Here is a 26382-nt window from a genome sequence, read left to right on the forward strand (position 1 = left end):
TGTATTAATGGGTTGTAACTAGGTCTATTCTACTGATATAGATATTAATGGGTTGTAACTAGGTCTATTCTACTATACTGATATAGATATTGATGGGTTGTAACTAGGTCTATTCTACTATACTGATATAGATATTAATGGGTTGTAACTAGGTTTATTCTACTATACTGATATAGATATTAATGGGTTGTAACTAGGCTTATTCTACTATACTGATATAGATATTAATGGGTTGTAACTAGGTCTATTCTAATATACTGATATAGATATTAATGGGTTGTAACTAGGTTTATTCTACTATACTGATATATATATTAATGGGTTGTAACTAGGTTTATTCTACTATACTGATATAGATATTAATGGGTTGTAACTAGGTCTATTCTACTATACTGATATAGATATTGATGGTTTGTAACTCGGTCTATTCTACTGATATAGATATTAATGGGTTGTAACTAGGTCTATTCTACTATACTGATATAGATATTAATGGGTTGTAACTAGGTTTATTCTACTATACTGATATAGATATTGATGGTTTGTAACTCGGTCTATTGTACTGATATAGATATTAATGGGTTGTAACTAGGTCTATTCTACTATACTGATATAGATATTAATGGGTTGTAACTAGGTCTATTCTACTATACTGATATAGATATTGATGGTTACTTATGAACTGGTATAATGCTGTAATAACAGTCTGTTACTTTATGAACTGGTATAATGCTGTAATAACAGTCTGTTACTTTATGAACTGGTATAATGCTGTAATAACAGTCTGTTACTTTATGAACTGGTATAATGCTGTAATAACAGTCTGTTACTTTATGAACTGGTATAATGCTGTAGTAACAGTCTGTTACTTTATGAACTGGTATAATGCTGTAGTAACAGTCTGTTACTTTTGAACTGGTATAATGCTGGTAACAGTCTGTTAATGCTGTAATGAACTGGTATAAATAACAGTCTGTTACTTTATGAACTGGTATAATGCTGTAATAACAGTCTGTTACTTTATGAACTGGTATAATGCTGTAATAACAGTCTGTTCTTTATGAACTGGTATAATGCTGTAATAACAGTCTACTTTATGAACTGGTATAATGCTGTAATAACAGTCTGTTACTTTATGAACTGGTAGTCTGTTAATGAACTGTATAATGCTGTAATAACAGTCTGTTACTTTATGAACTGGTATAATGCTGTAATAACAGCTGTAATAACAGTCTGTTACTTTATGAACTGGTATAATGCTGTTAACAGTCTGTTACTTTATGAACTGGTATAATGCTGTAATAACAGTCTGTTACTTTATGAACTGGTATAATGCTGTAATAACAGTCTGTTACTTTATGAACTGGTATAATGCTGTAATAACAGTCTGTTACTTTATGAACTGGTATAATGCTGTAATAACAGTCTGTTACTTTATGAACTGGTATAATGCTGTAATAACAGTCTGTTACTTTATGAACTGGTATAATGCTGTAATAACAGTCTGTTACTTTATGAACTGGTATAATGCTGTAATAACAGTCTGTTACTTTATGAACTGGTATAAGGCTGTAATAACAGTCTGTTACTTTATGAACTGGTATAATGCTGTAATAACAGTCTGTTACTTTAGGGCTGGATCAGAACAGTTGTTCTCCAGGACCGAAGAGGAAGAACCCTGGTATAAGTCAATAAAAAAACAAGGATCATTCACATTTTTTTTATTGGTTAGGTCATCCAGCTACCTTACCGTTCAAATAGTTAAAATTATTTGAAATATAAATCTTCAAGGATAAAAGCCAAACTAAAAGTGAAACTTCAAAAACAAAACAAAAAAATATTATTTCACGAATGAAAAAAAAAACAAACAAACTCAAAAGCACCTAAACTAATGTAAAGCACAAAAACGTCCGACAAAACCAAAACAGTCATTCCAATTTGTATCACTATACATAATATCATAATAATAATAATAATAATAGACATATTAATACATGTATGTGTACAGCATCGATACAAAACATGTGCAGGAATAGATTAGACAGACTGGTGACACACATCATGATGATTCTCACTCAACTGATCACTCTCTTCATCTATTTATTTCTCTTCTCTGGGGTTTCCCAGGGCTTCTCCCAGGGGTGGGGTGTGAGTTAGGGTGGTGGGTGTTGTGTTCTGTCGTAAGTAAGGCTCATGATGACGACGACGACGGCGGGTCTAGACACCGAAGGTGTTCTCTCCGCTGTACGCCACGTATAAAAACCCGTCCTCATCCTTCTCCTTCTCGTACAGCTGTCCCATGGTGATGCTGCAACGGGAGGTCACAACAAAACACAGAGAGGAGGAGGAGGAGGAGGAAATGGGAGAAGTTAACAGACTGCGGCCCAAATGCCAACCTATTCCCTATACACGGCTCACCATAGGGCTCTGGTCAAATGTAGTGCACTATGTAGGGGAGTAGGGAGCCGTTTGGGACACACAGCCACATACTACTGAAGTGAACAGAGGGGATGGAATGTTGCAGTAGGTCTAAACACTGTTTAGTGTTGAGTCACCGTCAACAGAATGAAGCCAAGTATCTGAAAAACCAGTAGAGTGACTGGTATCAGCTGCAGGCTGTTTGGTAATGTCTGTTCATTGTTTACTGCTGTTGTGTTGACAGGACACTAATACATCTTTAGGCAGGGATTCAACTCATAGAGCAGCGCGCTGGACAGCCCACAATGTGGCTTTTTAAAAAGGCGTTTTGCCCAACGTTTTGCTGAGATCGCATTGATGGCTCAATCTGAATATACCTTTAAGGATGCTATAACGTGGATCTAACACGTACCAGATTGAATGTTAACCTTCATTTACAACGCATTCCGAAAGATTTCAGACCCCTTGACTTTTTCCACATTTTGTTACAGTCTTATTCTAACATGGATTAAATTAAAAAAATAAAATACTCATCAATCTACACACAATACCCCATAATGACATCACAATACCCCATAACGACATCACAATACCCCATAATACCACCAAGTAAATACCACAATACCACCAAGTAAAAACAGGTTTTAAGAAATTTATGAAAACGTATTCAGATCCTTTACTATGAAACTCCAAACTGAGCTCAGGTGCATCCGGTTTACCTTAATCATCCTTGAGATGTTTCTACAACTTGATTGGAGTCCAACTGTGGTAAATTCAATTGATTTGACATGATTTGGAAAGGCCCTCACACCTGTCTATATAAAAGGTCCCACAGTTGACAGTGCATGTCGGAGCAAAAACCAAGCCATGAGGTCAAAGGAACTGTCCATAGAGCTCAGAGACAGGATTGTGTTGAGGCACAGATCTGGTGAAAGGTACCAAAAAATGTCAACAGCATTGAAGGTCTCCCAAGAACACAGTGGCCTCCATCACTCTTAAATGGAAGAAGTTTAGAACCACCAAGACTCTTCCTAGAGATGGCTGCCCGGACAAACTGAGCGATCGAAGGAGAAGGGCCTTAGTCAGGGAGATGATCAAGAACTCGATGGCCACTCTGACAGAGCTCTAGAGTTCCTCTGTGGAGATGGGAGAACCTTCCAGAAGGACAACCATCTCTGCAGCACTCCACCAATCAGGCCTTTATGGTAGGGTGGCCAGACGGAAGCCACTCCTCAGTAAAAACTCCCCAAATACAGGTGTGCCAAGTTTGTAGAGTCATACCGAAGAAGACTCAATGCTGTAATCGTTGCCAAAGGTGCTTCAACAAAGTTTTGAGTAAAGGGTCTGAATACTTATGTAAATAATTATTTTTGATAAATTAGCGAAGATTTCTAACAAAACCTCTTAGCTTTGTCATTATGGGGTATTGTGATGTCATTATGGGGTATTGTGATGTCATTATGAGGTATTGTGATGTCATTATGGGGTATTATGGGGTATTGTGATGTCATTATGGGATATTTTGTGTAGCTTGATGAAGAAAAAAAACGATTTTTATCAATTTTGGAATAAGGCTGTTAACATCACAAACTGTGGAAAAAGTCAAGGGGTCTGAATACTTTCCGAATGCACTGTATTTGTGTATAACTCAAGCTAAAGGATATCCTGTGGGAGCAGCAAGCCAGTTCTAACCCATCAGCCAATAGTATCCGTGGGTTCAGACCAGGACCCAACCCAGCAGCCAATAGTATCCGTGGGTTCAGACCAGGACCCAACCCAGCAGCCACTAGTATCCGTGGGTTCAGACCAGGACCCAACCCAGCAGCCACTAGTATCCGTGGGTTCAGACCAGGACCCAACCCAGCAGCCACTAGTATCCGTGGGTTCAGACCAGGACCTGGATGCTGTGTCTTATTGAGGAAGAGTCAAAGGTCAAACTATGAACCCATGAGGAGTGGGCCATTTAGAGCAGCTGGTGTGTGAGCTTGTCTACATGTATATCTATACCTCATGTCCCTAGTCAACCCACCAATGTGTTTATATCTATACCTCATGTCCCTGGTTAACCTGGTTAACCCACCAGTGTGTCTATATCTATAACTCATGTCCCTAGTTAACCTACCAGTGTGTCTATATCTATAACTCATGTCCCTGGTTAACCCACCAGCGTGTCTATATCTATAACTCATGTCCCTAGTTAACCCACCAGTGTGTCTATATCTATAACTCATGTCCCTAGTTAACCCACCAGTGTGTCTATATCTATAACTCATGTCCCTGGTTAACCTGGTTAACCCACCAGTGTGTTTATATCTATACCTCATGTCCCTAGTTAACCTGGTTAACCCGCCAGTGTGTCTATATCTATAACTCATGTCCCTGGTTAACCTGGTTAACCCACCAGCTTGTCTATATCTATAACTCATGTCCCTGGTTAACCTGGTTAACCCACCAGCTTGTCTATATCTATAACTCATGTCCCTGGTTAACCTGGTTAACCCACCAGCTTGTCTATATCTATAACTCATGTCCCTGGTTAACCCACCAGTGTGTCTATATCTATAACTCATGTCCCTAGTTAACCCACCAGTGTGTCTATATCTATACCTCATGTCCCTGGTTAACCTGGTTAACCCACCAGCTTGTCTATATCTATAACTCATGTCCCTGTTTAACCTGGTTAACCCACCAGTGTGTCTATATCTATACCTCATGTCCCTGGTTAACCTGGTTAACCCACCAGTGTGTCTATATCTATAACTCATGTCCCTAGTTAACCCACCAGTGTGTCTATATCTATAACTCATGTCCCTGGTTAACCCCCCAGCGTGTCTATATCTATAACTCATGTCCCTAGTTAACCCACCAGTGTGTCTATATCTATAACTCATGTCCCTGGTTAACCCACCAGTGTGTCTATATCTATAACTCATGTCCCTGGTTAACCTGGTTAACCCACCAGCTTGTCTATATCTATAACTCATGTCCCTGGTTAACCTGGTTAACCCACCAGCTTGTCTATATCTATAACTCATGTCCCTGGTTAACCCACCAGTGTGTCTATATCTATAACTCATGTCCCTGGTTAACCCACCAGTGTGTCTATATCTATACCTCATGTCCCTGGTTAACCTGGTTAACCCACCAGTGTGTCTATATCTATAATGTCCATGTCCCTGGTTAACCTGGTTAACCCACCAGTGTGTCTATATCTATAACTCATGTCCCTGGTTAACCTGGTTAACCCACCAGTGTGTCTATATCTATAACTCATGTCCCTGGTTAACCCACCAGTGTGTTAACCTCATGTCCCAGTGTGTCTATATCTATAACTCATGTCCCTGGTTAACCCACCAGTGTGTCTATATCTATAACTCATGTCCCTAGTTAACCTGGTTAACCCACCAGTGTGTCTATATCTATAACTCATGTCCCTGGTTAACCTGGTTAACCCACCACCAGTGTGTCTATATCTATAACCAGCTTGTCTATATCTAGGTAACTCATGTCCCCCTGGTTAAACCCACCAGTGTGTCTATATCTATACCTCATGGTCTATATCTATACTCATGTCCCTGTTTAACCTGGTTAACCCCACCATGTCCCTGGTTAACCTACCAGTGTGTCTATATCTATACCTCATGTCCCTGGTTAACCTGGTTAACCTACCAGTGTGTCTATATCTATAACTCATGTCCCTGGTTAACCTGGTTAACCCACCAGTGTGTCTATATCTATACCTCATGTCCCTAGTTAACCTGGTTAACCCACCAGTGTCTATATCTATAACTCATGTCTATATTTATAACTCATGTCCCTGGTTAACCTGGTTAACCCACCAGTGTGTCTATATCTATACCTCATGTCCCTGGTTAACCTGGTTAACCTACCAGTGTGTCTATATCTATAACTCATGTCCCTGGTTAACCTGGTTAACCTACCAGTGTGTCTATATCTATAACTCATGTCCCTGGTTAACCTGGTTAACCCACCAGTGTGTCTATATCTATAACTCATGTCCCTGGTTAACCTGGTTAACCCACCAGCGTGTCTATATCTATAACTCATGTCCCTGGTTAACCCACCAGCGTGTCTATATCTATACCTCATGTCCCTGGTTAACCCACCAGCGTGTCTATATCTATACCTCATGTCCCTGGTTAACCCACCACAGTGTCTATATCTATACCTCATGTCCCTGGTTAACCCAGCAGTGTGTCTATATCTATACCTCATGTCCCTAGTTAACCTGGTTAACCCACCAGCGTGTCTATATTTATAACTCATGTCCCTGGTTAACCTGGTAAAACCTAGCCTCCAGTATATTTGTGCTGTATGGTCAGTGTCTGACATCAGTGGCTAAAATCAGAGTTTTATCTATTTCACTTGGGGAAATATGGTTTTCTAAAGGTGCCATTTCAGATTATTCCACTGAGTGCTTAGAGTTCCGACCTGGACTGAGGCACGGTCTTATCGACGAAGAGGAAGATGGCCTTCTCCGAGGGCAGCTGGATGCGTTTCCTGATGATCCACATGAACTGGGCCACCGTGATGTCAGAGGGGACCAAATACTTCCTCTTGTCGATGTCCACAATCTGAGACCCAGACACCTTCTCCACGATCACCTACAAAACAGACAACACAGAGTCATGTCATATTGGATGTTTTGTAAGTGTTCACATAAATTGCTCTCCTGGAACAATAAAGATTTACTGAATTGAAAGATATGACAGCGTTGGGATGTGCATCTTTCCCTTTCAAGACAATTTGATACACATCTAGATACAGGGACTCCAACACCATAGAGGAACCATATGTATCTAGATACAGGGACTCCAACACCATAGAGGAACCATATGTATCTAGATACAGGGACTCCAACACCAGAGGAACCATATGTATCTAGATACAGGGACTCCAACACCATAGAGGAACCATATGTATCTAGATACAGGGACTCCAACACCATAGAGGAACCATATGTATCTAGATACAGGGACTCCAACACCATAGAGGAACCATATGTATCTAGATACAGGGACTCCAACACCATAGAGGAACCATATGTATCTAGATACAGGGACTCCAAGAACGTATGTTGTCGAAACATATATTTATTTTTTAAATTAAAGCTGAAATGGCTTGAGTCGATAAGTATTCAACCCCTTTACTGGCTAGCCTAAATAAGGTTCAGGAGAAACAATGGGTTTAACAAGTCACATAATAAGTTGCATGGACTCACTGTGTGCAATAATAGTGTTTAACATGATTTTTAAATGAATACCTCATCTCTGTACCCCACACATACAATTATCTGTAAGGTCCCTCAGTAGAGCAGTGAATTTAAAACACAGATTCAACTACAAAGACCAGGGATGTTTTCCAATACCTAACAAAGAAGGGCACCTATTGGTAGATCTGACTATTGAATATCCCTTTGAGCATGGTGAAGTTATTAATAACAGTTTAGATGGTGTATAAATACACCCCAGTCACTACAAAGATACAGACGTCCTTCCTAACGCGGAAATACATTTCCCAGGGATTTCAACACGAGGCCAATAGAGACTTTAAAACAGCTACGGAGTTTAATGGCTGTTATAGGAGAAAACTGAGGATGGGATCAAACAACATTGTAGTTACTCCACAATACGAACCTAACTGACAGAATGAAAAGAAGGAAGCCTGTACAGAATAAAAAATATTCCAAAACATGCATCCTGTTTGCAACAAGGCGCTGAACTAAACCAAAACCTGTGCCAAAGCCACTTACTTATTGTCCTGATTACAAATTGTTATGTTTGGAGCGAATCCAATACAACACACTACTGAGTACCACTCTCCATATTTACAAGCATAGTGGTGGCTGCATCATGTTTGCTTGTCATCTTTAAGGACTAGGGAGTTATTCAGGATAAAAAGAAACAGATGGAGGTAAGCACAGGCAAAATCCTAGAGGAAAACCTGGTTCAGTCTGCTTTCCACTAGATACTGGGAGATTAATTCACTATTCAGCATGATAATAACCTAAAACACAAGGCCAAATCTACACTGGGGGGTTAGCTTTCCACTAGACACTGGGGGGGGTTGCTTACCAGGAGGAGAGTGAACATGAGTAGTTGAGTTACAGTTTTGACTAAATCATCCTGAAAATCTATGGCAAAAAAATGGTTGTCTAGCGATGATCAAGAAACCAATTTGACAGAGCTTGAAGAATTTTGAAAGAATAAAAATGGGCAAATATTGTACAATCCAGGTGTGCAAAGATCTCAGAGACTTACCCAGAAAGATACACAGCTGTAATCACTGCCAGACGTGATTCTAACATGTATTGAATCAGGGGTGTGAATACTGTACTTATGTGGAAAACAAATATTTCATCCATTTCAGAATAAAGGCTGTGACGTAACAAACCATGTAAACAGTCCAGGGGTCTGAATACTTTCTGAAGGCACTGTATGTCTGTAAACAGTCCAGGGGTCTGAATACTTTCTGAAGACACTGTATGTCTGTAAACAGTCCAGGGGTCTGAATACTTTCTGAAGGCACTGTATGTCTGTAAACAGTCCAGGGGTCTGAATACTTTCTGAAGACACTGTATGTCTTTATTTCCTTATAAAATAAACATGTTTTCACTTTGTCATTATGGGGTACGGTGTGTAGATGGGTGAGATTTAAAAAATATTCTTTCCATTTTGAATTCAGGCTGTAACAAGAAACTGTGGAATAAGTCAAGGGGTATGAATACTTTCTGAAGGCTCTTGACACGATTGATGAGCTGGATTTTCAGAAGATAGAAATAATATAATATGATGCAAAAAAAATAATGTGAACCGGCGATTCCTAATGTTTTCTGACCGATGCTATGCTACATTTGGATCGGTTTGGGGTCCACTTGTGTCACGACTTCCTCAAAAGTCGGTCCCTCTCCTTGTTCGGGCGGCGTTCGACGTCGCCGGCCTTCTGGCCACCGCCGATCCACTTTTCATTTTCCATTTGTTTTGTCTTTGTCTTATCACACCTGGCTTCACTCAACCAATGACTTGTTTATTATTTAACCCTCTGTTCCCCCATGTGTTGTTTGTGAGTGATTGTTTAATGTAATTCGGTCCGTCTTTGTAGGCTCGTGATGTTACTTTGTATATTTGTCTTTTTTGAGTAAAGTACGTTTGGTTACTCATATCTGCTGTCCTGCGCCTGACTCTCTACACCAGCTACACACAGGACCTTTACAACATGCATCTTAAACATTTGAATTGGGGACCGATGTGCATCGGTGAATCATTACAGCCTGATGAGACAGGCATAAAAAACGTCACTGTTACATTGTAATAAATATGTTATAACGATGCGTGAAATATTTTATAACGTTATTTTAACAAAAAATCCCTCTGTACCTAATATCATTAATAACCATTAGACGTAGGAGTTAGCATAGCAGGGCTCAGGGCTAAATGGACATTCCTTCGGTCCCTACAGAGTTAGGTAAATCATTTTCTGTACCTTACCTGAAATAATATGCCTCTAGGGCAATTCAGACTGATTGAGGAGCCTTTTTACTGAAGAATGTGCTTCGTTTCTATTATAGTGTTTTCATATATGTGTTTATTTTCATCTGTAAAAGAGACATTGGTCTCAGCATGACTCCCTGTCATTGGTCTCAGCATGACTCCCTGTCGTTGGTCTCAGCATATATATTCATGATATCTCATATGACTATGCATGGTTCATGATTGATGTGTTTATTTTCACTCCCTGTCATTGGTCTCATGACTCCCTGTCATTGGTCTCAGCATGACTCCCTGTCATTGGTCTCAGCATGACTCCCTGTCATTGGTCTCAGCATGACATTGGTCTCAGCATGACTCCCTGTCATTGGTCTCAGCATGACTCCCTGTCATTGGTCTCAGCATGACTCCCTGTCATTGGTCTCAGCATGACTCCTGTCATTGGTCTCAGCATGACTTGGTCTCAGCATGACTCCCTGTCATTGGTCTCCCTGTCATTGGTCTCAGCATGACTCCCTGTCATTGGTCTCAGCATGACTCCCTGTCATTGGTCTCAGCATGACTCCCTGTCATTGGTCTCAGCATGACTCCCTGTCATTGGTCTCAGCATGACTCCCTGTCATTGGTCTCAGCATGACTCCCTGTCATTGGTCTCAGCATGACTCCCTGTCATTGGTCTCAGTCATTGGTCTCAGCATGACTCCCTGTCATTGGTCTCAGCATGACTCCCTGTCATTGGTCTCAGCATGACTCCCTGTCATTGGTCTCAGCATGACTCCCTGTCATTGGTCTCAGCATGACTCCCTGTCATTGGTCTCAGCATGACTCCCTGTCATTGGTCTCATGACCTGTCATTGGTCTCAGCATTGGACTGACCCTGTCATTGGTCTCAGCATGACTCCCTGTCATTGGTCTCAGCATGACTCCCTGTCATTGGTCTCAGTCTCAGTCATGACTCCCTGTCATTGGTCTCAGCATGACTCCCTGTCATTGGTCTCAGCATGACTCCCTGTCATTGGTCTCAGCATGACTCCCTGTCATTGACTCCCTGTCATTGGTCTCAGCATGACTCCCTGTCATTGGTCTCAGCATGACTCATTGGTCTCAGCATGACTCCCTGTCATTGGTCTCAGCATGACTCAGCCCTGTCATTGGTCTCAGCACTCCCTGTCATTGGTCTCAGCACGACTGACTCCCTGTCATTGGTCTCAGCATGACTCCCTGTCATTGGTCTCAGCATGACTCCCTGTCATTGGTCTCAGCATGACTCCCTGTCATTGGTCTCAGCATGACTCCCTGTCAAAATAAAAGGGTACAACAATACACCCAACACCCAGTGAAAACCCGTCTCACTCACCGGAACCCTATCTGGGTACTTGCTGCGTATTTTGGCCGACTCTATACACCGATGTTCTGTTGAGAAGAAGAGATGGATTGAGAGATGTTGTGAAGGGTGTTACACTGTCATCGGTACAGTAATACAACATGTTTCAAACCCTCCTAGCTCCCGGGAGGGTAGGCGTTTTGCTCCAGCCTTTACTCTAAACCAGCTGATTCAGCTAATCAAGAACCTTAAGAGCCACTTAGATTAGTAGAATAGGCCAGTGGGTTGCCCCCCTGACCTACTCAGTTCACCAAAGAGCAGGGTTGTGTCCCAAAATGCCCCCATTCCCTGTGTAGTGCACTACTTTTAACCAAGGCTCTGGTCAAATGTAGTGCACTATATAGGGAATAGGGTTCCATTTGGAACTCAAACTCTTGGGTGGCTGTGACAGGAGGATCAACATTTGACGAGAGGTCACATGACGTTGCCTGACCGAGATCCACAGGCATCAGCAGCAGCTGTTGGACACCAGATGCACTCTGGGTAATCACTAGCAAAAGCTGCCAATTCACTGGGCTAAATATGTCAATATTTCCCCTAGGCTACTTCTCTGTGTGTCAATCTAACACATAAGCCATACAGGTGTGGCCTATATCCAAATTATGTAATAAAAGGGAAAAGAAAACTCAAAAAAACTCTGGAATAATATTTTTTAGGAGACTTTTGTTAATATATATAAATAATTTTTGCCATGTTATGTAAGAATATTTCAGCCATATATCGTTGTAATGTTATCACAATAATAACCTAATGTTCAGGGGATATGACATGCGCCAGGAGCAAAGGATTGAGACAACATTTTGCCAACTGTTTGTTTGAACAGAATAGGCCTAGTTCTATTTGACATAATATATTTACTTTCAATATCACTATCATATCAGTTGTCATGTCAATAGGAACGACATGTCCGGGAATCGAGGTGATTCAAAATGAAAACGCATAGCACATTTAACCAATAAAACAACCAATCCATCAGCAATATTTGACTGATGTCTTTTAAACAAGACATTAAGTGACGTCGACATACAATTTCGATTAACTTCGTAGTGTTATTTTGTAGCCAAAGGACTCAACAACATCTGAGCGGCTAGGCCACTACAGTCAGCCAATGTTAGTGCAGAAAAGTAGCCAATCATAATCAGCAAATACAATTTAAAAAAAGAAGAATACAGAGGAGATACATATTTGTTCCTATTTTGACAATTTTGTGATTTGCCTGTTATGAAACAAGTAAGCCCCTTTACCCAGGGAATGATCCTCTTTGAACATCCATTTCATGGTGGCTGATTCCGGGAGAGTTTGCTCGATGCACAGTAAAATCGTAGAGGGTTGGTGAGGAATCAGACAGTGACAAAAAAAAGAAGAAATATTGCTATTGCTGTATTCCTAAAACTCAAAACAATGTAAAAATGTTGAGCAAGAACGTCAACAATGTAGCAAAACAAGTCTCAGTCGGCCTCAGCGCTGCCCAGGCGATGCCGTCACTATGGGACTGTACCATCGCATCGCAGGGGACGGAGGCTGATTCGAGTGGGTGCGGTTCAGAGACACACATGCTGCGCAGATTATCAGATCTTTACAACGCCTCGGTGTTTAACGTTTGCGTGTTTAACGTCCAATCACCAATCCACAAGATAAGGACGTAGCTAACAGTCTGCTATAACCTAGAGCAGGTCTGTACAGAGTTTGTATCTCTGGAACATATCTAGGATCTCAGTCTACTTTCGTTCAAAAATTTTTTTTTAAAGGTACTTGCTGTTCTGGGTCATTCCAATTCGACTTTACCCCTTTAAATTTACATTTAAAATGGTTAATGTTAGGGTAAGGGCTCTGGTTAAGTTTTAGGGTAAGGGTTAGGATTTAGGTTATAGACGTCCCAAAGATCCCGGATAGTATTATATATTTTTTTAAACATTATACATTCTGGTCTAGAAGCTGGAGACTCTTACCTCCCTCACTAGCTTTAAGCACCAGCTGTCAGAGCAGCTCACAGATCACTGCACCTGTACATAGCCCATCTGTAAATAGCCCATCCAATCTACCTCATCCCCATTCTGTATTTATTTATTTATCTTGTTCCTTTGCACCCCAGTATCTCTACTTGCACATTTATCTTCTGCACACCCTACCATTCAAGTGTTTAATTGCTATATTGTAATTATTTCACCACCATGGCCTATTTATTGCCTTACCTCTCTTATGGGGGTGAGAGTGACTGAATAAACGAAAGGGGGTGAGAGACTGAATAAAGGAGGGGGGTGAGAGTGACTGAATAAAGGAGAGGGGGTGAGAGACTGAATAAAGGAGGGGGTGAGAGTGACTGAATAAAGGAGGTGGGGGTGAGAGTGACTGAATTAAGGAGAGTGACTGAATAAAGGGGGGGTGAGAGACTGAATAAAGGAGGGGGGTGAGAGTGACTGGACTGAATAAAGGAGGTGGGGGGTGAGAGTGACTGAATTAAGGAGGTGGGGGGTGAGAGTGACTGAATAAAGAAGGTGGGGGGTGCGAGTGACTGAATAAAGAAGGTGGGGGGTGAGAGTGACTGAATAAAGGAGGGGGTGAGAGTGACTGAATAAAGGAGGGGGGTGAGAGTGACTGAATAAAGGAGGGGAGGGGTGAGAGTGACTGAATAAAGACTGAATAAAGGGGGGGGGGGGTGAGAGTGACTGAATAAAGGAGGGGGGGTGAGAGTGACTGAATAAAGGAGGGGGGGTGAGAGTGACTGAATAAAGGAGGGGGGGGTGAGAGTGACTGAATAAAGGAGGGGGGGTGAGAGTGAACTCTGTATAAAACCGTGTATTGCCTTGAATTAGTTCTGGACTTGGGGACTGTGAAGAGACCCCTGGTGGCATGTCTTTGTGGGGTATGTATGGGGTGTCTCTGCTGGGTGTTATTTGATTATGCAAACAATCTGGAATGTTCATTCCAGTAGTATTTATCATTAAAACAAATAGAAGAGAAGCAGTTCATCTCTTGTCAACCCTCAACCAGGAAAGACTGGGATGCATGTGGGTTGATGTTAGTTCTGTACGTGTAGTTAAGGGCAAGGCGTGCTGCTCTGTTTTGAGACAGCTGTTCACTCTTAGAAAATAGGGCTCTAAAACCGTTCTTCAACTGTCCACATAGGAGAACCATTTTTGGTTCCAGGTAGAACCATTTTGTGAAAAGGTTCTTATTGGAACCAAAAGGGATCTACCTGGAACCAACAAGCGTTCTTCAAACGGTTCTCCTATGGCTCTGAATGGTTTCAGGTTCTAGATAGCACCTTTTTTTCCTAAGAGGGTAACTTTGCTAGATCTTTCTTTGCTCCACCTGACCATATTACCGGACAGTAATCAACATGAGACAAGACCAGAGTCTGAACAACTAGTGCAGTTTATTGATGTTTCAAAAACGCAGAACATCTTTTTATAACAGACATACCTCTCCCCATCTTCACAACAACTCTGTCAATTTGACTTGACCATAATAACTGACCATCCTATGTAATTCTTAAGCAATAAGGCACGAGGGGGATGTAGTTTATGGCCAATTTACGACGGCTAAGGGCTGTTCTTAAGCACGACGCAATGCGCAGGTCCTGGATACAGCCTTTAGCCGTGGAATATTGGCCATTTACCACAAACCCCCTGAGGTGCCTTATTGCTATTATAATAAACTGGTTACCAACGTAATTAGAGGAGTCCAAATAAATGTTGTCATATTTGTGGTATACCACGGCTGTCAGCCAATCAGCATTCAGGGCTCGAAGCACCCAGTTTATAAGTAGGAATTTAGCTTCCTCAACTTGCTCAATGGTCACACCCTTTATACACAACTCCAGCTGAGGTTTAGGTCTTAGAGAATGTTTTTATTATTAAACACCTGATACTAATGTGTGGAATCATCTACGTAGTCATTCTAGCTTTGTGTAAGACAAGTGGCAAATCATTTGTAAAAATAGAGAAGAGTAACTGGCCCAAGGCAACTACCCTGAGGGACACCGCACTTTACATATCTGATGTTAGAGAAGCTTCCACTGAAGAACACTCTCTGGGTTCTATTGGAGAAATAATTATCCAAGGGTCATCAGCCTTCAGCTGGTTGTCAGGGAGGAGGGGTCATCAGCCTTCAGCTGGTTGTCAGGGGGGAGGGGTTTCCCCAGGTGGTGTCCGGTGGTGATGCCGTGGGGGCGGGTGCTCTGCTCCTTCCTGACCTCCGGCCGCAGCACGAAGCCCCCGGGGAAGGTCAAGTCAAACATCTCGCTGAGGGCAAAGGTCAGGGGTCGCTCGACCAGCAGGGTCTTCAGCCTGGCCCTCCAGCCATCCAGCATGGCTGTCCGATTCGCGGGGGGGCTGTGTCCCGGACACCAGAACACCTGGGGGGCTAGCACCTGGAACCCACAGAAGTGAAGCACGCCGTTCTGGAAGGATGGTGGAGGAGAGAGGAGAAGAGTCTGGGTCAAATACATGTAGCAAATACTTGAACTGCGCTTGGTTTAGTTTGCACAATATGCTACAATGTAACCAATGAAATAGACCCCCCCCAAAAAAATGCAAACCCAAAACTAAATGAAACAAATTGGAAATACTTGTTACTTGGAGGTAACCTTGAAGCATAAACATGTATGAGGAAACTCATTTAGAGACACACAAGTAAATCCCCAAAGCCACTTGATTGTCTTCTAAAGCTATGAGAAGCAAAATACAGTGAAATATTTTGTTTTCGGGGTGTCACATCTTAACTCTTCCCCCCTGGCTGTCTTCCTGCGTTACCTGTAGGGGCCACAGTGTGACGTTAATGTCTCCGTTGATGCCGTCAGGGCGGTACATAGTCTGCATAGACCCAGTGCTGAACGACAACATGGCTTTCTTGTCCTGTAAAATGATAAAGAGTATGAAGTGTAACTCCCAACAAACACAGAGGTCCTATTCATTCCACCAAAACACCATTTACCCTTAACCTAGAAGCAATATAGCCTGAACTGATTTAAGAGTAGTGTGTCATTTCATAAGGTAGATATTATGTAGGGTGTCCAAACAAAAAACTCGTCTTTTGACCAATGGGTAAAACACTATATTAATTGTGTAGGTAATGCTCAAAACAAAAACCAATGGTCCAAACCTCATGTCTCTGTCATAATCTGTTCAAAATGTTTTTTTTTGTGTTTGTGTTTTTACCCTTGTAGGATGTTTTTTTTTACCCTTGTAGGATGTTTTTTTTTTCCCTTGTAGGATGTTTTTTTTTACCCTTGTAGGATGTTTTTTTACCCTTGTAGGATGTTTTTTTTTACCCTTGTAGGATGTTTTTTTTTTTACCCTTGTAGGATGTTTTTTTACCCTTGTAGGATGTTTTTTTACCCTTGTAGGATGTTTTTTTACCCTTGTAGGATGTTTTTTTTTACCCTTGTAGGATGTTTTTTTTTTTTACCCTTGTAGGATGTTTTTACCCTTGTAGGATGTTTTTTTTTTACCCTTGTAGGATGTTTTTTTACCCTTGTAGGATGTTTTTTTTTACCCTTGTAGGATGTTTTTTTTTACCCTTGTAGGATGTTTTTACCCTTGTAGGATTGTTTTTACCCTTGTAGGATTGTTTTTACCCTTGTAGGATGTTTTTTTACCCTTGTAGGATTGTTTTTACCCTTGTAGGATTGTTTTTACCCTTGTAGGATTGTTTTTACCCTTGTAGGATGGACAAAATCAGGGTGCTCAATGTCACCACAATTTTGAGACAATTCAACAAAACGATTGTGGTAAATTTATCTTTTTTTTTTTAAATGTTGAAAAAGTTGTAGATATATTCCAATGAAGTTAGATCTCTATTTGTTATATATATATATATATATATATAGAATATATAATATATATAAGAAAGCCTTAAATAATCCATTTGTTTAGAGAGAAAAATGTAGATAATGTAATAATAGTAATAAGATGTTGGTTGAGCGTGTTGGGGGCTAGTTACCCCTTTATGGTTATGAATGTGGTTCTACCTGTCATTTAGACAATGACTAGCCCAGTTAGCGCTAGTTTATGTTAACTTGCTAGCTAGCAAATTCACTAGCAGTTAATGCTAGCCAGCTAGCTAGTTAGCATAAACTACTAGGAGTTCTAGCTAGCAAACTTACTACCAGATTGTCTGAGGTAAAATACATAAACAGAGATAACGTAACTTAATTTCAGTTGTAAATGTTTCCAGTAGTGACTGATAGATAGCTTTACAGTTAATGCACCTTTATAGACTTATAGCTATTTTACACAGCATTTTATGTCATATAGCCAGCTATCTACGTTTTTAACAGAGAGCTTTTCATTTGGCATCTCTACCCTTGTTTTCAGTCACAAGTGGGGACTTGATTAGGTGGGAGCATTGCATTTACATCAAAACCTCCTGATTCGGGCCCATACATGGCATGAACTCTTCCTGCTCATTGTCAATGGGTATGACACTAACACAGGCTACTGGAACTAAAGACATGAACAGAAGGGTCAAAAGGTCAAACCTTGAATATTCCATTGTTGTACATCTTCTGCAGCGAGAAGGCAAAGCCTTGAGTCAGGACTCTGTCTATCCAGCCCTTCATGATGGCTGGAACGCTGAACCAGTACATAGGGAACTGATGGGGAGAGAGAGATGGTTGACACTCCATCTACAACAATCCAATGATTTTTAAACTATGATGGGGCGTGTAGGCTTAAATACTTTGGGGAGAAAGGTGGAGAATTTAAACGCAGCAGGGCACAGTCGAAGAAGAGACAGAAAGAGAGGTTGGGGGAGGGGAGGGAGACAGAAAGAGAGAGAGGGGATAGAGAGAGGGAAAGGGGGGAGAGAGAGAGAGAAAGAGAGTGAAAGAAAGAGAGTGAAAGAGAGAGAGAGAAAGGGGGAAAGAGAGAGAGGGGGAAAGAGAGAGAGAAAGAGGGAAAGAGAGAGAGAAAGAGAGAGAGAGAGAGAGAGAAAGAGAGGGGGGAAGAAAGAGAGAGGGAGGGAGAGAGAGAGAGAGAGAGAGAGGGAGGGAGAGAGAGGGAGGGGGAGAGAGAGGGATTGGGAAGAGTATGTGACCTCTGACCTGGAAGATGACGAGCTCCGCCGCCTCCACTTTCCGCTGCTCAGCTATGATGTCGTCACTGAGTCGACCCTCCTTCCAGGCATGCATGGTCTCCTCTCCGTACTTGAAGTGCTCCGGGTTCTTCACCTCACCTGGCAAAGAGACAGAACAGCAGCAACGTCAAGCGTGTGTGTAGTTTGTTTAGCATGTGTGTGTGCGTGTGCGCGTGTGTGTGTGTGTGTTGGCGTGTGTGTGTGTGAGCATGTGTGTGTTGGCGTGTGTGTGTACCTGTGATATCCTCCATTGTGGCGGAGGCTCTGAAGTTCATGGCGTAAAGGTCAGACACAACAACCTTGTAGCCCTGCTGTCTGAGGGCTTCCACGGCAACATCCTTCGCTGCCGAGTTAAAGGACCCCCCACTCTGATGGGCGTACACAATTAGCACTGTCTTCTGAGCTGGTACACACACACGTATGATAAGGTGGTGGATGGATCAGTCATAATTATTTCCCTAAAACAAAACTGCACATCAAGTTACATTTCATTATGAATGTGTTATCATCTGGTTTTTACTCAATCTTTGGAAAAAAGGGTTCCAAAGGGGTTCTGTGGCTGTCGCCGTAGGAGAACCCTTTTTGGTTACAGGTAGAACCCTTTTGGAACCAAAAAGGGTTCCACCCGGAACCAAAAAGAGTTCCACCCGGAACCAAAAAGAGTTCTACCCGGAACCAAAAAGAGTTCTTCTTGGAAAAGAAAAGGGTTCCACCTGGAACCAAAAAGGGTTCTACCTTGAACCCAAAATGGTTTTTTTCAAAAGGGTTATTCTATGGGAACAGCTGAAAACCCCTTTTTGGTTCGAGATAGCACCTTCTTTTCTAAGAATGTATTACTGTATTATTACTGTGACAGTGTTCCACATGGCACCCTGTTCCCTTTATCGTGCACTACTTTGGACCAGGGTCCAATAGGGTGGTGCACTACTTTGGACCAGGGTCCAATAGGGTGGTGCACTACTTTGGACCAGGGTCCAATAGGGTGGTGCACTACTTTGGACCAGGGTCCAATAGGGTGGTGCACTACTTTGGACCAGGATCCAATAGGGTGGTGCACTACTTTGGACCAGGGTCCAATAGGGTGGTGCACTACTTTGGACCAGGGTCCAATAGGGTGGTGCACTTTATAGGACAGTGTTTCCCAGCTCCAGTCCTCCCAACAGGACAAACTTCACTGAGGGTTGACAAGTTCAATCAGAGAAGTTTGTCAGGGGCTACAACAACAATGTGTACTGTTGGGAGGACTCAACATGTCAACTCATCATCAAACCCTCAGTGAGTTGAATCAGGGGTGATTTGGGCCTCAGAATGTATGAGTGGGCTATTACCCAGGAGAAACAGGAAACGTCATGAACACATTCTAGGTTTGTTTGCAGCAACGGCAATTTCACCTTTCGTCTCAATGAGCAGTAGACGGCTTGTACATTCCTAATGTTCTGTACCTGTGTACAGCAGTCAGTCATCACATACTTTCAGAGAGAATCGTGACGGGAAAACAGGTCTGGTAAGTGTGCCATTTGGGTGGGATACAAAAACAATATCCTATTTCACACAGCACTGACTGAAGGCTGGCCAGGAGGCTCCACACCATCCTTTTACTACAGTGAGAGGGGAAAAAAGTATTTGATCCCCTGCTGATTTTGTACGTTTGCCCAATGACAAAGAAATGATCCATCTATAATTTTAATGGTAGGTTTATTTCAACAGTGAGAGATAGAATAACAACAAAAATATCCAGAAAAACACATGTCAAAAATGTTGAATAAATTGATTAGCATTTTAATGAGGGAAATAAGTATTTGACCCCTCTGCAAAACATGACTTAGTACTTGGTGGCAAAACCCTTGTTGGCAATCAGAGAGGTCAGACGTTTCTTGTAGTTAGCCACCAGGTTTGCACACATCTCAGGAGGGATTTTGTCCCACTCCTCTTTGCAGATCTTCTCCAAGTCATTAAGGTTTCGAGGCTGACGTTTGGCAACTCAAACCTTCTGCTCCCTCCACAGATTTTCTATGGGATTAAGGTCTGGAGACTGGCTAGGCCACTCCAGGACCTTAATGTGCTTCTTCTTGAGCCACTCCTTTGTTGCCTTGGCCGTGTGCTTTGGGTCATTGTCATGCTGGAATACCCGTCCACAACCCATTTTCAATGTCCTGGCTGAGGGAAGGAGGTTCTCACCCAAGATTTGACGGAACATGGCCCCGTCCATCGTCCCTTTGATGCGGTGAAGTTGTCCTGTCCCGTTAGCAGAAAAACACCCCCAAAGCATAATGTTTCCACCTCCATGTTTGACGGTGGGGATGGTGTTCTTGGGGTCATAGGCAGCATTCCTCCTCCTCCAAACACGGCGAGTTGAGTTGATGCCAAAGAGCTCCATTTTGGTCTCATCTGACCACAACACTTTCACCCAGTTGTCCTCTGAATAATTCAGACGGGCATGTATATGTGCTTTCTTGAGCAGGGGGACCTTGCAGGCGCTGCAGGATTTCAGTCCTTCACGGCGTAGTGTGTTACCAATTGTTTTCTTGGTGACTATGGTCCCAGCTGCCTTGAGATCATTGACAAGATCATCCCGTGTAGTTCTGGGCTGATTCCTCACCGTTCTCATGATCATTGCAACTCCACAAGGTGAGATCTTGCATGGAGCCCCAGGCTGAGGGAGATTGACAGTTCTTTTGTGTTTCTTACATTTGCGAATAATCTTTACTGTTGTCACCTTCTCACCAAGCTGCTTGGCGATGGTCTTGTAGGTCATTCCAGCCTTGTGTAGGTCTACAATCTTGTCCCTGACATCCTTGGAGAGCTCTTTGGTCTTGGCCATGGTGGAGAGTTTGGAATCTGATTGATTGATTGCGTCTGTGGACTGATGTCTTTTATACAGGTAACAAACGGAGATTAGGAGCACTCCCTTTAAGAGTGTCCTCCTAATCTCAGCTCGTTACCAGTATAAAAGACACCTGGGAGCCAGAAATCTTTCTGATTGAGAGGGGGTCAAATACATATTTCCCTCATTAAAATGCAAATCAATTTATAACATTTTTGACATGAGTTTTTCTGGATATTTTTGTTGTTATTCTGTCTCTCACTGTTCAAATAAACCTACCATTAAAATGATAGACGGATCATTTCTTTGTCAGTGGGCAAACGTACAAAATCAGCAGGGGATCAAATACTTTTCCCCTCTCACTGTAGATAGCCAGGGGCTCACGTCAAGACTATCTGTACATTTAAGAAAACTAGAAAATAGGAGGATGTTTGAAATGATTTATACTTTTTACTTTTGATAATTAAGTATTATTATTTATTTCTTTAGCAATTACATATACTTTTGATACTTAAGTATATTTAAAACAAAATACTTTAAAAACATTTTCAAGTAGTATTTTAGTGGGTGACATTTCACTTTTATTGACTCATTTTCTATTAAGGTACATTTGACTGTTTCCACAACTGACAATACATCATACATCCATTGTGTTTGTTAAACTACAACGGAACTATTGTATAAAGCTGTCCATGTTCAATAATGCAGATCACAATAATCTGAAAAAACGGAGTGGTTTTGTCATTATAGCGTTTGCATAAATCTTACTCAGTATAGCAACACAAAGTACTAAGGCATCAGCACAAAATCACACCACTTGTTGGCTATTTCCTCAAACACTGGAAAAATGCATGACAACTTTAAATTCAGCAGGATAATGAAATATAAACCAAAGTACCTGAAAGCAGAGATATTGTAAATGCACTAATATCTCACCGTTGAGACTTACCCATGACGCGAGTTTATGATCGGTCCTTCCCCGGATCTGGACGCTCCCTCTTCTGCAACTGGAGGGGAAAACCTGCGTCCTTGTCCGGTGCCGCAGCTCTTATCACTATGGAACCGCCCGCTGATATTCGCGTGAGAAACATTGTGTGATTGAAACTGAGATTGAGCGGTTTCATAACACCAGAGTCTCGAGTCCCACGAACACAAAGAACAACATAAGAAAGAAAAAAACGTCCTGTAGCCTCGACAGCCATGGGACCGTGGGGCCGACCAAAGTCTATCCAGGCGTGTTTTAACTTCGGGAAATGTTACAGCCAGTTTACTGGTTGAGAGAATGATTGGTTTACTACCTTTGGCTTTAGGAAAAGTGTTTTGTGGTATTTTTGTCTGTATTAGACCATGCATATGGGTACCATGAGTTTATCCGATTTAAGCGATGCGATGTGTGAAGAAACATTGGCAAGTCATAAATCACCACCTACTCTGGAACTCTTTGACATGTAAAAGTTGTTCCAACACGGGACTCCCTAAAACACAGTACTTCACCGGAAGTGAATTTCGTAGCATGTTAGGAAATAATTTCGCAAACCTTAACTCTTTTCCTAACCTTAACCTAATTTTCCGAACATGGTACGTTTCTTCTCCAAACCTGCTGCGTAAATTCTTCTAACCTACTACGAAAAAAAAAAATAAACTTTCGGTTGTAGCTGTATCAAAGTGTCGTGTTTTCAGACCGTCCCCGTTCCAACACACAGTACATCTATTGTGCTGCGTGCCGCCTCAGTATTTGCGTTAGGTGCGGTCCCGTGCGGAATGCGCCATGACAGGACTAGTCTCAAAACCAAGACTTCACTGGTCTGACCAGTCTTCGGACTGTTTTGAATGTTACTTGCACACTTTTGTCACCCCTCACTGGAACGACAGACAGACAGACAGACCGCTGGGACAGCTGATAGACTGCAATTCTAATTCAACCATAGATCAAGATGATCTTGCTGTCTTTATCTAGCCGCACAATAATGACATAGCCCACATTCTACCAGTAGGACACACACAGGTGTCCCACGAACATCAGAAACTTTGACCTATAGAGTCAATGTATTACTTTATGTAAACAGCTAATTGCAGGCCAAGTTTCTGCACAGTAATCCATTCTACAATGTGTCATAATGGGCCCAGTTTCCTGGTCTATAGTAGTACCACTATATAGGGAATAGGGCTCTGGTCTATAGTAGTGCACTATATAGGGAATAGGACTCTGGTCTATAGTAGTACCAGTATATAGGGAATAGGGCTCTGGTCTATAGTAGTACCACTATATAGGGAATAGGGCTCTGGTCTATAGTAGTACCACTATATAGGGAATAGGACTCTGGTCTATAGTAGTGCACTATATAGGGAATAGGGCTCTGGTCTATAGTAGTACCACTATATAGGGAATAGGGCTCTGGTCTATAGTAGTACCACTATATAGGGAATAGGGCTCTGGTCTATAGTAGTACCACTATATAGGGAATAGGGCTCTGGTCTATAGTAGTACCACTATATAGGGAATAGGGCTCTGGTCTATAGTAGTACCACTATATAGGGAATAGGACTCTGGTCTATAGTAGTACCACTATATAGGGAATAGGGCCCTGGTCTATAGTAGTACCACTATATAGGGAATAGGACTCTGGTCTATAGTAGTACCACTATATAGGGAATAGGGCACTGGTCTATAGTAGTACCACTATATAGGGAATAGGGCTCTGGTCTATAGTAGTACCACTATATAGGGAATAGGGCTCTGGTCTATAGTAGTACCACTATATAGGGAATAGGGCTCTGGTCTATAGTAGTACCACTATATAGGGAATAGGGCTCTGGTCTATAGTAGTACCACTATATAGGGAATAGGACTCTGGTCTATAGTAGTACCACTATATAGGGAATAGGGCTCTGGTCTATAGTAGTACCACTATATAGGGAATAGGACTCTGGTCTATAGTAGTACCACTATATAGGGAATAGGGCTCTGGTCTATAGTAGTACCACTATATAGGGAATAGGGCTCTGGTCTATAGTAGTACCACTATATAGGGAATAGGACTCTGGTCTATAGTGGTACCACTATATAGGGAATAGGGCTCTGGTCTATAGTAGTACCACTATATAGGGAATAGGGCTCTGGTCTATAGTAGTACCACTATATAGGGAATAGGGCTCTGGTCTATAGTAGTGCACTATATAGGGAATAGGACTCTGGTCTATAGTAGTACCACTATATAGGGAATAGGGCTCTGGTCTATAGTAGTACCACTATATAGGGAATAGGACTCTGGTCTATAGTCCACTATATAGGGAATAGGACTCTGGTCTATAGTAGTACCACAATATAGGGAATAGGGCTCTGGTCTATAGTAGTACCACTATATAGGGAATAGGACTCTGGTCTACAGTAGTGCACTATATAGGGAATAGGGCTCTGGTCTATAGTAGTACACTACATAGGGAATAGGGCTCTGATCTATAGTAGTACCACTATACAGGGAATACGGCTCTGGTCTATGGTAGTACCACTATATAGGGCTCCGGTCTATAGTAGTACCACTATACAGGGAATACGGCTCTGGTCTATGGTAGTACCACTATATAGGGCTCCGGTCTATAGTAGTACCACTATATAGGGAATAGGACTCTGGTCTATAGTAGTACCACTATATAGGGAATAGGGCTTCTGGTCTATAGTAGTACCACTATATAGGGAATAGGGCTCTGGTCTATAGTAGTACCACTATATAGGGAATAGGGCTCTGGTCTATAGTAGTACCACTATATAGGGAATAGGGCTCTGGTCTATAGTAGTACCACTATATAGGGAATAGGGCTCTGGTCTATAGTAGTACCACTATATAGGGAATAGGACTCTGGTCTATAGTAGTACCACTATATAGGGAATAGGGCACCATTTGGGATGCATTCAGATGTTCATGTAGAATGGATGGATTATGTATTAGAATGTAAACCTCCAGGATAATATACTAACACACATGAGTATTACCCTGGACCACATGATACTTCAGCCTAAAGCCTAACAGAATACCCTTGTTTTACTAGCCTGCTCCCCAGAATCTGTCTGCTGTTGCCAACGCCCATTGCCTGTTGTCAAAGCAAACATGTTTGGCATGACAAGGAGTCACCTGGAGTGACCTAGAGTTGGCGTTATGGCACAGACTGTGACTCGGGCTATTGTTGTATCAATGTATTACTATAAAGGTGACATACTGCACTTCTGAATGTCCAAACTGTTTGCTTAGTCGTCTCCAACTGTTGTTCTTGGGGGGAAATGACGTCATGGCTTTAGAAGCTTCTGATAGGCTAATTGACATCATTTGAGTCAATTGGAGGTGTACCTGTGGATGTATTTTAAAGTCCAACCTTCAAACTCAGTGCCTCTTTGCTTGACATCATGGGAAATTTCAAAAGAAATGAGCCAAGACCTCAGACCTCAGATGAACGCGGTACCTTCAGGCGTTTGGATACTTCCTGGCCTTGGTGACAAACCAGTCATTGTCCTCTGGTAATCAATCCAGAATCAATTTGTTCACTAATGTTTACTCCTGTCAAGTGGACTTGACACAACATTGCCATTGTAGCTGATACAGTTGAAGTGGAAAGTTTACATACACCATAGCCAAATATATTTCAACTCAGTTTTTCACAATTCCTGACATTTAATCCTAAGGAAAATTCCCTGTTTTAGGTCAGTTAGGATCACCACTTTATTTTAAGAATGTGAAATGTCAGAATAATAGTAGAGAGAATGATTTATTTCAGCTTTTATTTCTTTCATCACATTCCCAGTGGGTCAGAAGTTTACATACACTCAATTAGTATTTGGTAGCATTGCCTTTAAATGGTTTCACTTGGGTCAAACGTTTCGGGTAGCCTTCCACAAGCTTCCCACAATAGTTGGGTGAATTTTGGCACATTCCTCCTGACAGAGCTGGTGTAACTGAGACAGGTTTGTAGGCCTCCTTGCTCGCTCATGCTTTTTCACCATCCCAGCACGGTTGGGATGGTGTTGTTCAGCTTGCAAGCCTCCCCCTTTTTCCTCCAAACATAACGATGGTCATTATGGCCAAACTGTTCTGCCTGTGATTATTATTATTTGACCCTGCTGGTCATTTATGAACATTTGAACATCTTGGCCATGTTCTGTTATAATCCCCACCCGGCAC

At 41.9% G+C, this 26382-nt stretch overlaps 3 protein-coding genes across 48 annotated transcripts; all 3 read right to left on the reverse strand.

Annotated features, from left to right (window-relative positions):
• Positions 1-1706: 1706 nt before the first annotated feature.
• LOC112238146 (gamma-aminobutyric acid receptor-associated protein-like 2) lies at positions 1707-12808 on the reverse strand. Its single transcript, XM_042318443.1, has 4 exons — positions 12555-12808; positions 11284-11339; positions 6871-7043; positions 1707-2308 (listed from the first exon to the last, which is right to left on the reverse strand). Exons 1-4 carry the CDS (start codon positions 12586-12588, stop codon positions 2218-2220), a joined length of 354 nt encoding a protein of 117 aa, XP_042174377.1. The 5' UTR covers positions 12589-12808; the 3' UTR covers positions 1707-2217.
• On the reverse strand, positions 3670-6864 carry LOC112238147. 44 transcript variants are annotated; one of them, XM_042318430.1, is made up of 7 exons: positions 6718-6864; positions 6232-6481; positions 6033-6163; positions 5769-5861; positions 5591-5654; positions 5341-5453; positions 3670-5070 (listed from the first exon to the last, which is right to left on the reverse strand). In XM_042318430.1, exons 2-7 carry the CDS (start codon positions 6433-6435, stop codon positions 4356-4358), a joined length of 1320 nt encoding a protein of 439 aa, XP_042174364.1. In that variant the 5' UTR covers positions 6436-6481; positions 6718-6864; the 3' UTR covers positions 3670-4355. The 44 variants fall into 44 exon arrangements, with proteins under 44 accessions (XP_042174364.1, XP_042174352.1, XP_042174362.1 ...); XM_042318418.1 differs by having other exon boundaries at positions 6650-6864; XM_042318428.1 differs by having other exon boundaries at positions 6232-6295; positions 6584-6864.
• A 1854-nt stretch (positions 12809-14662) lies between the features above and the next one.
• Positions 14663-22372, reverse strand: nqo1 (NAD(P)H dehydrogenase, quinone 1). Of its 3 annotated transcripts, XR_006082891.1 has the most exons (7): positions 22161-22370; positions 18623-18790; positions 18356-18486; positions 17792-17905; positions 16065-16166; positions 15182-15712; positions 14663-15025 (listed from the first exon to the last, which is right to left on the reverse strand). XR_006082891.1 is itself a non-coding variant. In XM_042318453.1 (6 exons), exons 1-6 carry the CDS (start codon positions 22162-22164, stop codon positions 15386-15388), a joined length of 846 nt encoding a protein of 281 aa, XP_042174387.1. In that variant the 5' UTR covers positions 22165-22372; the 3' UTR covers positions 14663-15385. The 3 variants fall into 3 exon arrangements, 2 of the variants coding, with proteins under 2 accessions (XP_042174387.1, XP_042174388.1); XM_042318453.1 differs by having other exon boundaries at positions 14663-15712; positions 22161-22372; XM_042318454.1 differs by having other exon boundaries at positions 14663-15712; positions 18623-18755; positions 22161-22371.
• Positions 22373-26382: the final 4010 nt, after the last annotated feature.

Source organism: Oncorhynchus tshawytscha, unplaced genomic scaffold (genome assembly GCF_018296145.1).
Source record: "Oncorhynchus tshawytscha isolate Ot180627B unplaced genomic scaffold, Otsh_v2.0 Un_scaffold_1349_pilon_pilon, whole genome shotgun sequence".
In the NCBI taxonomy this organism is placed as follows: Eukaryota; Metazoa; Chordata; class Actinopteri; order Salmoniformes; family Salmonidae; genus Oncorhynchus; species Oncorhynchus tshawytscha.